This window comes from Polyodon spathula, chromosome 5 (genome assembly GCF_017654505.1).
Source record: "Polyodon spathula isolate WHYD16114869_AA chromosome 5, ASM1765450v1, whole genome shotgun sequence".
NCBI classification, from domain to species: domain Eukaryota; kingdom Metazoa; phylum Chordata; class Actinopteri; order Acipenseriformes; family Polyodontidae; genus Polyodon; species Polyodon spathula.
Genome location: NC_054538.1, coordinates 54,184,857 through 54,200,787, shown reverse-complemented (window position 1 = coordinate 54,200,787; position 15,931 = coordinate 54,184,857). Strand labels below are relative to the sequence as shown.

General features: G+C 40.7%; 1 protein-coding gene across 3 annotated transcripts in view; it reads right to left on the bottom strand.

The window, feature by feature from the left end:
• The window catches only part of LOC121316051 (fasciculation and elongation protein zeta-2-like), a 72,567-nt gene that overhangs the window by 3,907 nt on the left and 52,729 nt on the right, over positions 1-15,931 (bottom strand). The window contains exons 5-9 of one of the 3 annotated variants that reach the window (XM_041250757.1): positions 14,696-14,964; positions 10,503-10,583; positions 9,403-9,478; positions 3,441-3,506; positions 482-505 (exon numbers count right to left, since the gene is read on the bottom strand). In XM_041250757.1, coding sequence (XP_041106691.1) covers positions 495-505; positions 3,441-3,506; positions 9,403-9,478; positions 10,503-10,583; positions 14,696-14,964 — 503 coding nt within the window. In that variant the 3' untranslated portion in view covers positions 482-494. The remainder of the gene's footprint in view (positions 1-481; positions 506-3,440; positions 3,507-9,402; positions 9,479-10,502; positions 10,584-14,695; positions 14,965-15,931) is intronic. The other 2 variants (XM_041250756.1, XM_041250758.1) reach the window with 2 other exon arrangements.

The following is a 15,931-nucleotide window of genomic DNA, read 5'->3' as shown; positions in this document are numbered from 1 at the left end:
CATGTCCACAGTCTAATTAGACCCTGCTTTATTACTATTATTATTATTACTATTATTATTATTATTATTATTATTATTATTATTATTATTATTATGCTATTTCACAGTTTTACAGTCTGTGGTGAAAAGTTTACAAGACATTGTTGCTGTTCATTGTCTGCATGAAATGAAATTTTAAAATCAAAGGAGATACAGTTAGGAGGTATAAAATGGGTTGTGAAAAAAATGTTGATATGACAGCTTCTAAATAAAAAGGCTCTACAAAATCTAGAAGATGTGCAAGCGTATGTCTCCTGATAATGGGTTCTGTTGATTGGTGAATGCCGGGTGTAGTGGTAGTGGTGAGGGAATCTAAGAAAAATGGGGGCAAACATTAAAGAAACAGGTGTATATTGACACTACAATAGTTTGTAGTGCTCAGGAATGAGGTGCTCATTGTAGATGCTCCTTATTCCTGTGGCTACATATGATGTACACAAACCTCGATCCAGTTTTCACACGAATGCTAGCAACACAAAAGCAAATAAAAGAAAAAGTCAGGAAATACAGAAAATAGAAAGGATGAAGAAAGAACTAAAACCACAAAAGAAAATGAAAACTGAACAAATCAATTCAAAAAATTAAAATATATCTAAGAAAGGAAAATGATAAAAGCAATCCGCAAAATCGAGCAATTCTAAACTGACGGCTCTTTTAAAGAAATACTCTGGTCAATCTCAGTATCTCCATTAGGTGGAGCAGTTTTTCAATAGCAAACTTTTTATAAAGCCAAATGACATTACAATAGCTGTCTGCAAATCTGGCAACGTGCTTCAACCAAGGGTCAGCAACTTGTCCATATATGGACACGCTTGTCCGTGGCAAGAGTTACCAGTGTCCGTGGCAGTGAATATGTCTAACATACCCACACATGTTCTGTTTTGTTTGTCCGTCAACTATAACATATCAGGGTCATACACTTAAAAATAAATTAAAATCAACGTATAAAGTGCCTTGAAAAAGTATTCGCCCCCATCCCTTTTTTAACATTTAACAGTCTCGCAGCCTGGGATTTTAGATTGGGAATTTTTATTTGTGAGTCACACATTATTCTTCACAGAGTTGCCCCCAAAAAGAAAGAAAACAGTAAACAATAAAATAATAAAAATTAAAAAACTGAAATGTCATTATTTTTTAAGTATTCAACCCCCTGGGTCAATACTTGGTTGAACCACCTCTGGCAGCTATTACAGCCAGTAGTCTTTTTGGATAAGTCTCTATTAACTTTGCTCACCGTGATGGAGCAATATTTGCCCATTCCTCCTTGTCAAGTTAGTTGGGGAACGGTGATGGACAGCAATTTTGACGTCTTGCCACTCCACTGCTGCTCTGGCAGTGTGCTTTGGATCATTGTCCTGTTGAAAGACAAACTTCTTCCACAGTTTGAGTTTTTTGGCAGGGGGGCACAGGTTTTTATCCAGGATTTCTCTGTATTGTGCGCCATTCATCCTCCCATCAATCCTGACAACATTGCCAGTTCCTGCTGCTGAAAAGCATCCCCATAACATGATGCTACCACCGCCATACTTTACGGTGGAGATGGTGTTACCTGGCTGGTGTGCAGTGTTTGATTTGCGCCACACATACCGCTTAGCGTTCAGGCCAAAAAGTTCCACTTTAGTCTCATCAGATCACTAGACGTTCTGCCACATAACTGCAGTATCTTCCAAGTGACGTTTTGCGAACTCTTTGCGGGCAAGGATGTGGGTTTTTTTCAGCCAGGGCTTCTTCCTTGCCACTCTCCCATAAAGGCCCTTTTTGTGAAATGCCTTGGGGAGATTGTTGATAAATGAACATCATTGTCCACCACAGCCACTGACTTCTGTAACTCATTCAGAGTCACAATTGGCCTCATAGTAGATTCCCTAGGAAGTGCCCTTCTTGTCCGGCAACTAAGTTTAGAGGGGAGGCCTGATCTAGGCAGTGTGGTGGTAGTTTCGTATTTTTCCCACTTCTGTATGATGGACTGCACTAAGGGATGTTCAATGCCTTTGAAATGCTTTTGTACTCTTCCCCCGATTTGTCCTTCTCTATAACCACATCCCTGACTTGCTTAGAATACTCTTTTGTCTTCATTTTGATTCTTTCTTTTGAAAGTCTACCATACTCTGGGATCATACAGAGAGAGCGGTATTTATCCTCACAGATTAATTTAAAGCAGGTGATCCACTAATTTCTTACACAGGTGGAGTCCATCAACAAATTGTGTGACTTGTTGAGGTAATATATTGCACCTGAGCAAATTCAGGCTTGCAATTACAAAGGGTATGAATACTTTTTTAATCTGGTAATTTCCAGTTTTCATTTTTAGTATATTGTTGAAAGCTTTTGAAATTTTTCTTTTGATTTGACATGGTGCTCAAGGCTTTGTAGATCAGTGGGAAAAAATCCTAATTTAATCTATTTCAAATTCTGAAACTGAGACTCTTAAATATGAAAAAAGGTGGGGGCTGAATACTTTTTCATGGCACTGTATATAGTAATATAGTAATATAGTAGACATGTCTTAATTTGGGCATATTTAAAGTGTTTAACTGGAAATAGTTACTCAACAAGGAATGTAATTACCAATTCCAAAAAAAAAGAAAAATATCCAATTAAATCGTATTAATGTTATGAAGAGCATGAAATGGTTACTAACGTGGCACTAAAGTGTTTGAAATACACCTGTTGCATCTGTTGCTAAAGGCAACAGGCACTGGTTCCATAAATTAAATTAATTCCATAACCTTCCTCCTAATTATATCATCCGGTAACTTCAACAAAACCATAACTTTGCCACTCTAACATAGCTCCCATCCAGATGGTCAACAGATTATTTCTATAATGTGCAGACACTCACTTGGTATGTGCCTTAAACTGGAACAGAGGAAATCAATCCACACTAAACATGACTGAATCAACATTCAGTTATTGTTTGCAGTGTTTATTTAGTTAATAGTCTGGGGGTATAATAAGCAGTACTTTACTCCTTCATTATACAGTTTAAACCATATAGGACTACAAAGGAGTCCAAAAATACCTTTATTAAAATCTGTTTGGTGGAAATATTTTGCCACTCAGATTTGTTTTAACTGCTCAGAACCTGAATACTGAATGTTACACATTTTTCTAACTTATGCTGGTCTATTAAGACTTACTTAAAATTCTCACCTCAAGCTTCTTAAGTAAACAGTTGAAAATATACAATATTTGTAGACTTGAAAATGTAGATTACACTTCTGAAAAGATTACTAAATTTCACAAAATTCAGTTTCACAAAATAATGTGTCTATTAAATGCATGTGCTCTTTTCATGATGATCAAGTCAGATGTTGGATGGGTATGATCTGTATGCTGGATCTATTTATAAACACACATATCAATCACTCGACAAAAAGCAGCAGCAGTTACTCTTTTACCTTTTAAAATGTAGTCCGTCAGTAAGCTTGGCACTTTCTCACTGTCTTCTCTCATGGCGTGAAGAACTGGAAATAAAATGCACACATTAGGCATGGAACATGGAAATATAAAAACGTAGTAACATTTATCCCTACCACACCATTAAATACAAAATGATATTCGTATTACAGTATACAAATGTCAATGGTGCTCAATTACTGAGGACAATACATCAAAACAAGTCATTCTGGGTAAGCAACCTGTTATATGATCATGATAATGTTTACTTAAGACTGCTGAATCCTATTTTACTACAGTATACTTGAAAAGCGATCGTGTCGTGTGGGTACCTAGTTTAACTGCTTCACAGTGTTACGTGTAATGGACTTTGAATTAAAATGACATTACAGTGCAGTATTTTACTGTAGTCATGGCCCGCCCCCCAAGGGCATAAAAAGAGTGCTCCACGCCTGAAAGACCCACCACTTGTACCAGTACTGGGAATGGGTGTACACTGCTCTGGCATTTTGCAGGGTGTCAACAACTCTATCGGACAGACCCAGAAGGCTCAAATGCAGCTGTTCAGGGGCCAGACCCAGAGCTGCAGGCTCGATGTGTAAGGATGCCATAAGTTCCACTGTGCCTGACTGTGCTTGGCCAGTCTCCATGGCTGGCCGCTCAGGAGCTGCATCGGGGTTGAAAACCAGGAGTCTCCTTGGTCAATAAGGCCTACTAACAGCACCTTTGCCCAGTCCTGCCTGATTTTCTCCAGACACAGCAGGAACATGGCGAGCAGTGGGATTGCATACAACAGTTGCCTCGGCCAGTTGAAGGTTCTCGTGCGACCAGAGCAAAAGTGTGCGGGCCAAGCGAGGGCTCCTGCCCAGCTTGTGGCTGGGCCTGAGGATTCTGCCTCTGCGCTAGGTGGCGAAACCTATTGCAGACTCCGTGTTGAGCAGCCACAGGCCGTTTCTGAATACCACCCCTGGCGGCAGGCTGCTGGGGCCTAGGGCACTAGTTTGCCGCTGGTTTGCGCATTGGGGTTGGTTGCTTTGGAAGCAAGCGCACCAGCTACTTTGTGGATTCCCACGCACGGCAAGAGCGCTGCAGCATCTTGTCCACCACGGGACCAAAGGTGTGGCCTGGTGTATTAGGGGCATCCAACAGTTGTGGTTTTGACAGATGGAACAGGTTCTTATTAACCAGGCACAGCTCATCCAGTTCTTCTAACGAGAACCTGTGGCTGTCAGAAGGACCTCAGCAAAAAAGACTGGTAGGCTACCAGAATACTATTAAAGTTGCCCAGCCGTACGGCGAACGCACTGGCTGAATAGGTATGTTTGAGGATCACCTCCGAGACCCAGAACTGAGGCAGACAGCGTCCATGGATAGGAGCGCTAAATTAGGCACCTATCTAGACAGAACAGCAACTACAGTAACAGCCAAATAGTCCACAACAACAATGAAAGCTACAAATACAGACTTATACTAAGGGAAATGCTAGCTCACAAATCTTTTATGCTGATTCCATTTGTACACATTTCACACAATCAGTACAACTAATCAATACTCATCCCCTAACCATGGCGTATAAACAAACTTTTTTTTATATACGTTACAAAATAGGCAGTTCAAAAAATAAATCAATAATAATAAATAAACTCTTGTGGCAAGATAAATTATGAGACCGATACAATAGCTTGAAAAAGTAGCACATATGACCATGTCCCTTCCCTTGTTTTTTTGTAATGCTTTTGTTTTACCACTAAACTTTCTTGTTTTTGAGAAGTCTGTTTTGTTACTGTAGTAAATTGAGCTTTTCATGTTGCGTTAAATACTTGTCTTTGCTTCCCAGTATACCGTAATGTTGTGGAGTTGCTGTACTGACATTTGATGAATTTTTACTGTTTTCTCCAATTTGTTCCAGTTATGCTTATACTAACAGTTTTACTAAATGTATGTCACTTGACATCTTTTTTCTTGTGGCAGCATTTCCTGCTTTTTAACGAGCACGTCTCTATTTCATCAGTAACATTTTGAAATCTGCTAGTCATTTTCATTAACTGCCAGTTTGTGTGCTGTTGTGAAGTCAGTTTGGATCTGGGAGTAAATTACCCTCTAATTTTAACACTGAGAGTAAAATATATTTTCATGGGGTAAAATGCAACATTACCTTGAAATAACGAGTAATATTGATAAATACTTGTGGCAGGAAATGGCGTTGCAGTGACTCAGACCAGAAGAAGGAAGCACAACAAAGGTATCTGCAGTTTCAACAAAATGCGCTATTTATACTTAATAACAAAATTTAAAAATGTTTAAACAAAAATAAACACTGCTCACAAAGCAAAACAAAAGGTCTGAAATAAAACAAATCACGAACACAAAATACAAACAGAACTAAGGTCAGGCTGGGCAACTGCCTTCACTGATCCTTATTTATTTTAACTATCTCTCTCCTCTCGCTCTCCAGTTCCTCCTCCGAACACCCACCCGGAACTGAGAGTGCTGCTGGTATTTATGCAGGTGACCATCTTCCGATTAGCAACAAATTAATCACTTCATTAATTTGACAGATGGCCACCTTCTGCACAAGGTTTTAAATCAAAACAGACAGAAACAATAACACCCCTTTTCCAAAACAAAACACACGGCCTTCGCCGACATTTATATAAATAATAAATATACAAAACACACAGTGGTTCACCATCATCTATATATAAATAAATAAATAAATGAATAAATCATAATACAGAAATAACACAGGGGCGGAGGGGGAGACCCCGTTCTAAAAATAAACAAACAAAATACATTAAACAGCAGCGCTTTCCTACCGCCCTGCTACATATCCCCCTCCTTGTGCAAAGCACACATGGCCCCAATGGCTACCTCCCCCTCAGTCACAATGTCCCGGAAGAAGGGTCTGGAATAATCCATGGGGGTGGCCATGGTGGGAGGTCCTACTCCCCCCATGTCTTCGTAGCTGGTAGCTCCCTCTTCCGGGGCTCCAGCCGAACTGTAGCAGGGGGAACTGTTCTCCCCCCTCCCCTTCTTCATGGCCGGCAGCTCCTCTTTGTGGGGCTCCAGCCACCGTACATCCTGCTGCGAAAGTGTGGCTGGGGTAGCTGGCTCCAGTGCTTCCTGCGGTCCTGCAGGACTAGTACTGGCTCCAGGCAGCTCAAGCCAGGCAGTGGCCCCAGGCGACGCAGAGCCGGCAGTGGCCCCGGGCGAAGCAGAGCCGGCAGCGGTCCCTGGCGAAGCAGAGGAGAGACAGGCAACCCCAGGCAAAGCGGGACCCTCTGCGACCCCAGACGAAGCGGGACCCTCGATGACCCCAGACGAAGCAAAGGAGTGACAGGCAACCCCAGGCGAAGCAGGACCCTCGGCAACCCTAGGAGATAAAACAGTGAGGTGAGACAAGCAGCCCCAGGTGATGCGGAGCGACAGGCAGCCCCAGGTGCGAGGCGGGCATCCTTGAGCGGTGCGAGGCAGGCATCCTTGGGCGGTGCAAGGCAGGGAAGCAGAGGGCCCTCGGGAAGCGATGCAGGGGCTGCGGAGGTCCGGCAGCATCCTGCCCTAGTCCCTCCAATGCTGAAGAGAGAAGCAGCTCCTGCTTCTCTCCCTCTAGCGGGGTTGGAGACAGAGGCAGCTCCTGCTGCTCTGCTCCTTGCGAAGGCGTCAGGGGCTCCTCCCCTTCTGGCAGCGAAGGCGGCCGGGGCTCCTCCCCTTCTGGCAGCAGAGGGGAAACAGCTGGTGGAGGTGGGAGCGGCACGTAGTCCTCCCACGGTGGTGGAGGTGGAACCAGCAGGCATTCTCCCACTGCTGGTGGAGGTGGGAGCGACAAGCAGTCCTCCCATTGAGGTGGAGGTGGAACCAGCAGGTATTATCCCTCTGCTGGTGGAGGTGGGAGTTGCACACAGTCCTCCCACATAGGACCAGCAGGTATTCTCCCTCTTTTGGTGGAGGTGGGAGTGACATCAGTCCTCCAATGACGGTGAAGGCGGAACCAGCAGGTCTGCTCCCGCTGCTGGTGGGTACCTGGGCTGTGGACGTATCGTCTCCCCCCTCATGGGCTGTGGACGCACTGTCTCTCCCTTCTCGGGCTGTGGATGTTCGGGCCCCTCCCACTCCTACTCCAGGTCCGTGTCCTAGAAGACCTCCAGGCAGTGGTGCTCCTCATGCCCATAGCACATTCAGTTTGTGCACCACTCTTGCTCCCATGCCTTCCTTCCTCTCTGCCTCCTCCTCATGTAAAAATGCCACATGGACATTGACATTTTGGCAGTGTGGGGTCCTAAAATCTGTTGTATAGGAAGTACATGTATAGTGTGGTCATGGTGGAAGGATAAATTGGCTTCACATGAATGAAAATAAAGTTTGGAAAATGAAATGATCTACAGCAAAAAGGTGAATGGTAATGTTGTCCTTGGTGTCACTTTGGCTTGGTTATTACCCCCTTTAAACTTACGTACCAAGTGCATAATGAACACTGCTATTCACTTGGGAGGATATCAATTAATTAGGGACAGAGTTCAAAACCACTCGCCCCCACCATTTCAGAAGGAGAGTCCCTTGACATCCATTAAATCAGCAGAGGTTCACATCATTCTTATTATGCGAACCTCAACTCCCCCCCCACCCCCCACCCCCCACCTACCAAAATTATTTTTTTAAAAACCAGGTTTAAGTAAATTCGGATTTACATCTTCTTATTACACCTCAAACCACAAGGAGTTATCCATACCAGTTTTTGGATACCCACAGACAATGAAACAGTAATATTTTCCCAAGAGTACTGAGTCCCAAGAGTACTGAGTTAAATCCAAGTGTTTTTTTTTACCAGTGTATTATGGGTATCTAATTTTCTCCAACTAAAGCGAAAAAGATTTAAAAAATACATATGGAACGGAAACGCATGCTACCTCATGCCTTTCGCTTGCTTCGTTTTAATACATAGTCCTACACAGGTGTTTGGTGTAAATATATATTGGGCTACGCCTGTGCACTCTTGCTCACTACTTTCAGTGGATTATTCTGTGTTTTTCTTGTTTAATCCCAGAGTCCTTCTGACTAAATGCAGACTTTTGGAATGCTTGTATTCTTAAATATGCACTACCAAACCACAGTGATGCCCACTATTCTGCATATTTTAAGCTGGTACATCTTTGCCAGCTAACAACTACTGTAACTGTTATTGGCCTTATATACAACAAAAACAATCTTGTGGCATATCCCACGTGGTTCAGATTCTAGAACACAGCCTCGTGATACTTGGTTCTTTGCTGAAGTTGCAATAAGCAATTGAAATCCAAATTGTATTGAATGTAGGCCTAGAAAACAAACATATTGTAGCGCACATTTTGTATTTCATTTACTGCATTTCTTTACTCGGGAGGATGTCTTTCCCCCTTCCATCAACCTTAATTGGCTGGGTGAATGATCTGATTCCCTTCCTTCAGACATAAGGGGCTTCAATTAATTTCTAAGGCAGAGCAAGCCATACATGCTTCTCATAAGAGAAGTGCACTTGGACACTACTAGGTAAATGCATGCCACCTAATATATAGTACTTGCAAGGTTGCAGATGCCCAAAGTTGATTACACAAAACTTACCTATCTGGCCATGTCCCACACCACCTCACACCCAGGCATGTAGTTTAGACAGAAGCCACTTTAGGTTAATCAAAATACACATCAACAGCACCCATAAGCTGCTTAATCAGCAAGCAGCACTTTCTCATCAAACCAATTAGTGTCAATTTAATAGTATATGTTTCGGTCTTGGCAATGACCAAGAAAAAAACTAAAGCAAGAATAGGTAATAATATGCATTACAGAAGGCTGAAGATGGAAAGAGAGACCTTTTTTACAATCTAATCTCATAACACACAACTAATAGAATTTAATACATTTTTGTACCAAGTGGTTTATAATTACACAAAAGGACCAACGTTAAACTCTGCTTAACTTGGCTTAACTTACTTTTGGTGAGTATTTGAAGATCTTCAACAGATGGTGGTCCTCCCTTTTTCTCATAAGGAAGAACTGTAGTCAAATACTGTAATAGAAAGAGGGTTTGTTAGCAGTCATTTCTCTCATTTATTGATTTTCTGTTCCTTCTGGGGTTGCTATCCACCCTAATAAACAACAAAGCAGACATGTACACTCCACGTAAAGGGATGAGCAGAAAAGTGTGCTTGACATGAACCAGACCTGAAAACCACTGCAGTTAAAAGAAAAAGCAGAAGGCTCAAGCAGTTTCTTGGGTTTTAAATATTTAATAAGATAATACTTCAATATGCAATAAATATTATTAGTGTTACAAACTGACTTGATAATCAGAATAGCTGGCCAAAAAGAAGACTTGTTTAATAACGGCACTTTGCAAAATAGCTGTAAGGGTACTTAGAAGATACATAGGACTTCCCTGTACACTCGGACATAAAGCAACAAGCTTGGTTTAACTTCCTAACCGTGCTGTCTTCTCACACAACATGACCGATTAAGCAATCCATGTACTAATGACTTTCAATTGTGAAACAAACACTGTGCAATGCTGGATGTGAAAAAGAGTCATTGTCAACACATTTATAATACAGTGAATGACCAGTGCAACCTTATTTTCTAAGATGATCTACATAAGCCACCTAATCACTTGTTCCATAAGACTTATGCTTAAGCAGTTTGTTGTGTAGTTAGAGCAATGGGTTGGGTAAGAGCAGAAGGTTGATAGGCATCTCATTGGATAGTTCTCCCGTTCAGCCATGCCGTACACTGGGGAAGGCAGAATGCAACCACATTCCCTTAAGTTTCCTTTGACAATGAGATGAGCCTTGCTAACATTGTTTATCAGCCTTCATTTGCATGTAAATGGCCTAAACACTGTGTACAGGCAAGGCACTAGTTTCAGTATGCACAGAAGACGACGTGTGCTTTGTGGAATAAAGTTATTGTTGTTCACAAGCTTTTTGATAGGAGGCGAACTAAATGGACGTAGTGTTTCTGACAGATATGACTGAAATACTGAAGAGCACAAATAAATAAAACAAAAAACAACAAACATTGAATGGAAAGAGAGGCACCTGTTTCTCCCCGCCTGAGTTTCCAAATGTTTGGCGGAAGCCATTCTGAATGACATTTGAGATTCCCTCCATGCTGAAGCGCTGGAAACAGTGGAAAGCAGAAAAGGAAAGGATACAGAGAAATAGAAAGAGCATGACATTTCAAAGTAGAAAATGTGAGGCATGGACTCACAAAAAGAGTCAGAGATAAGAGACATGCTCTACTGTGCACCTACTCTGCAGAACAGAAACACAAGCACCACATTTTGTTAGGTACTGTACATGCAAGAGATTCCTAGTTATTAAACATAAAAGCACATGTATCCATGACATCAGCCAAGTTTCTTTTGGAGACAAAGAGATCACTAGGCTGGTTATCCAAGGTTACTGCCCCCATTAAGTCATTCAGTTTGTCCTTGATACAAAGACAACCAATTTATTACAGATGCACTAGATAAACTAAGTATGTACAAGTAGAAGCGCAAATATGAGAGAATAAAAAGGCTAGTTTATGCACCATATGCTTAATGTTGAATCAGATGAATAATTATTTATTTTTAAACCAATAATGTACATGGGGGGGGTAGTGTGAAAAGCAAGTTTAATAATTTGAGATATAGTTTGAGGTGGTGTAAATGTTGCCAACAACCTAACTGACAAAACAGTAACAAAATGTGAAGGTATTACAAACACAGTTTAAGAAAGAAAAGAAAATAGACACTTAAAATGGTTAATTCTGTTTTTTTTTTTTACTGTACTCGGGACAGCTGTGTCTGGCATCAACCGTGGGAGAAAGTGCTGCTATTGTTAAGCCTGCAGGAACAGCCAGCCTTTCTATCACTGCCATCTCAACCAGAACCAAGGGATTTTTCAAAGCAATGCATTAGCTGAATAGACAAGCTAAATTGGAATTAAGGCCATTGAAAAACTCTTTTGTGACTGTGGGTAAAAGTTATCCAGTTTAAGTAGTTTCCTCCTTTTTTCTTCAGGTTTTTTATGCTTCTACAATATAATGTATTAAAAAAGAAACATTTGCCCTTTCATACAATGTAAGACAATAGTAAACAGTCACCTAAAAAAATGTATTTTTGTATGAAATTCCACATGCTTGTAGGACACTGCACATAAAAGCTGTCCCAGCAGCCAACCTTCATTTTAATGTAGTGTCAGCGGGCTATGCGATACTAGCTGAGATCCAGGTGAATAGTGGGATTGTAATCTCCTTGCTGTCTGCAGATCAAACATTGATGGATTGCTGCAATGCGAAGCAAATGCAGCTTATCCTCGGTCCTTTGGGTGTTTACTCTGCAATTCAGAACGGGAGCCTTCAGAAACAGAGGCATGTGCTTCTCCTTTTTACACAAATCCTGCTGCCCACCAATCTGCAGAAATCTCACTTTCTATGAACACCTCCAAACACAAAGACACAGTATAGGCCAACACACAGGAGGCTGTGTAGTCTAGTGCTTAAAGAAACAGGCTTGTAACCAGACGGTCCCCAGTTCGAATCCTAGCTCAGCCACTGACTCATTGGGTGCCCCTGAGCAAGTCACTTAAGGGTCCAAGGGACAAAATGCTAGAAAAATCTACGCGTCTGTCTTAAAAATGAATCCACCGTCACACAAAACACACACAAAAAAGCAGAATAGAACTTGCAGGATTTTGCTTTGTGATCACAATCAATCAATCAATTATGATTAATAACCATTTTTGCTTCATGAAATTTAAGATAAGAAGTGGCAGCTTTATCACTAGCACTAAGTTTACACAGCTCTTTTTCATAGTTTTTTTCTTTATCCAGGCTTTTATTTCCTGAACCCAAGCTGAAAAGACTGAGACACAGTTATTTCCTAATGATTTATTTAAACGCCTGTTGTTATGCAACACACTTTTACCTCTCACACACACACACACACACACACACACACACAAAAAATCACGCAGTTGCCTTAATTTCAGGAATAACGGCAAGTTGTTGTCATAAGTTGGAACATAAGCAACTAGGGTTTCATTGAGATGGCATCTTGACAAATCCACAGTCATAGCAATCTCTGTCTAGTAGTCAGTCTACAAACAAAGAGAGGCTTGAAATAAAAAAAAAAAAAATGTAAAAAACCACATGCGCTAGGAGGAGGAGGCGTTTCTTGTTTGTTGCAGTTACAAAAAAATAGAATATCTTACGTTATATTAAAAAAAGACATGTATTGTAATGCATGGGTCACTTAACCCATGTTGCAGTTCTAGGCAGAACTGTTTATAACGTTATCATTTTTGCAAATCTGGCTATCAAACGTGGTCAGGATATTTAATTCATATATTTAGGAAAAGTAAAAACTGGACACACATATACGATTTACAACAGAAGAGTAATTAACATTTAAAACGCAATGTGTGAACTGTCAGAGGAGTTAGAGCTAGACAGCGACTTGGATAATGACTCCTAATTTTGGCGAGTACAAAACCATTTCTGCTGGTACTCACATGAGAACCTAATGGTAAAAGTTATGTGAACCCCTGATTATAATCAGCTCTTATTATACAACCACAAGAAATGCAGTAAACAATCTGAAAAGCTGACATTTTAAAAATGCATGTAATCAATGCTAACACAAAAAAAGACTCTCCTCACTCTTTTAATGAACCTTTAAATCAGTCAGATAATGTAATAGAATGCCCTTAACACCAGACATTTCATGAGATGCAATGAAACTTTTAGGCATTTGTGACGGGGGTGCAACGGGTCGGAGCTGTGGTCGATCCTCCCGATCGCTGGTGGCGTTGCATAAAACGGGATGAGACCGGCGAAAAGACAAAGGTCGAACCGTCTGGGAATTCCAGAAAGATCGCTCGCTCTGCTCAGTCGGAGTTACTATGTGCGCCGATTGGGTACAGAGGCGACCGGGGCCGAGGCTAAGGGCGGGGTCGAATAGTATTTAAAGGACGGTTTGATCTAAGCTCGGTTGCTCAGTCCTGGGAACAGCCAAAGGAGACATGCTGCTGAATTGATTATTGTGTATAATAGTGTGTTGCATTTCAGAGACTGGAGACAGCGTTTGAGTGTTACCTGGAAGAACGACCGGGACCTCGCTGCTAAAACTCTACCCAGGACCGGGAGCCCCCTAGAGACTAGTGCGGGAGCACCAGTGAAACTTTGTCTATTTGTTTTAATTTTTTTAATTGTGTGCGGGACTTCATTAATTGTATCCTTTATTTTGCACCTCCTCCTTTATCATTGTTGATATTGGTAGGGGAATTTATTTTTTGATTATTTTTATTTTCATTACTTTTGTTCTATTTTCTTTTTGATTGAATTACTGGTCGGTGGTCATTTTCTTTTTTTTTTTATAAAACCCTGCTGCGAGGAGAACTAAAGTCAAGCCCTCTGAGTATTTTTCTGTCAGTTCCATTTGACTCAACCCACTACCCTCTTACAGCATTTGATATAATAATCGAGTGAAACAGTAAATTTCACAAAATGACTGAAAACCTTTAAAATTAGTCAAATAGTATGATAGATAAGGGCCTGATTTCACAATATGCCTGTAACATATATAAGGCACTGCAACCCATACAAGCCTGAGTTGCTTTGCCTCAGGGGGGGTAGTACATCTCAACATACTGAATCCCAATGCCAATCAGGCCTTGGCAGAGCCGAACAGCAGGTTCTGGCAGAATGGACTGAATGACGCAATGAAAATGCATTGCTTCCAAATCTCTACGGAGCTATCTCCAGGGGTTCACTTTGAGACACTTTGGCCAATTAATCCATGATTGGGTAGAAGGGGCGGATGGACTGGAGGCCAGTCTACACTTATGAAACAAAAGAATCCTAAACAGAGCTTTTATTACAAAATATTGTCCTACGGCATAAACTGCAGGAATAAGTTCACAGCTGATCTCACAAAAAAATAACCAGAATGGTTCACATATGTTTTTTCTATGGTATTTGGTAGAAAGAGAAACTATATTCCTTCTAAAATTGGAGGAAATGTGGCAACAAATTATACTGTAAAGTTGTAATTACTCAAAACACAAAAAAAGACCACGACTATACCAACACAAAAATATCACCACTAGTTCCGCTGTAGAACAGGAACATTATCCGTTGGGAAGAAACAATTGGTCATAAATCCTACACTTAAAAACAAAACTGTTTTTCCCTACATCCCCCAAAAGGTTACATCTAGCCCTGATCCCAGTAATGCATGACTCACAGTTCCAGGCATATGACTCCTCTCCTGCTTTCCGTTCTGCGGGGTACCGCTCTTCAGCTTCTTCTTTTTCTTGACCATCTCGCGATGCTCCTTCTGTTTGTTCTGCACCTCAATGAGCACCTCGATGAAGCTGTTCTTGACCTCCTTCTCAAAGTCTAGCTCATCACGCAGGGCCAGCTGCTGGATCAGCTCCTCAGAGTAGTCCTTGATGGCTGTTTCAATCTCCTCTAGCAGCTCGTTTAGCTCTGCCACAGACAGCCGCTTCACACCTGCCAAGAGAAACACAGTTTGAGCTGGGTTTACACTCATCAACATTTAAGTTGGTACACCTAAGTGTAGTGAAGTATACAAAAGCATAGGCACAACAGTCACAGAGAAATACGTATATAGCAAGCACATATAACAAGCATTGTTAAAAACAATGTTAAAAGCAAGTTAAGAGGAATACAGTACTCATCAGTCAACAGGTAAGACTTCCCCGCCAGAGAAGTGCATTTAACCAAACACTCATTAATGTATTTTCTTATTTTAGACGTATGTATAAAAAAGGTATGTAATACAACCATTCTGATGTATTCACCACGTTTGTGAAAAGATAAACTCAAACTAAACCTGCGTTGTTATTTCTTGAATATACATTTTCATTGTATTGGGTACTACTCACTAGCGAGTGTATTTTCAAAACTTGGTCCTGTAAGTGTATATTTCAACAATATAAATCTGCTTTTCTTGTGTTCAATTTAAATTTAAATGTTCTATTTTACTCAATTTTTTAGTTTAACTATTACTTTACTCAACATGAGTTACGAGCATTACACATAATCCCTTTTTATATAGTACTAAAAATAAACAATTTATTTACAGTCAAAGGCACATTTTTAGACAGCCATAAATAACTAATTTTAGAACAATATCAAAAAACTGTTCAAACTAATATTTTAACTGATTCTACTTATAGTAGTTCCTTGCTAGACTATATTATTTTATTCTTCTCAAGTGCAAATTGTCTTTGTACTTGCTTCAAAATAGGGCCCATAATCTCAGAACACATTTAAGACACACTGTAGACTTCTTGTTGAGGTTAGTCTACATGCATTATTCCTTATCTTCAAAAACAGGTATCACCTTGTAAGAAAATATCTTAAGTCAAAAATAGACAAACGTTTTGGTTAATACATTGATTAAGGAAAGAGACCAAATATGTCCCCTTTTATTTTGTATTTGTATTTTTAAAGA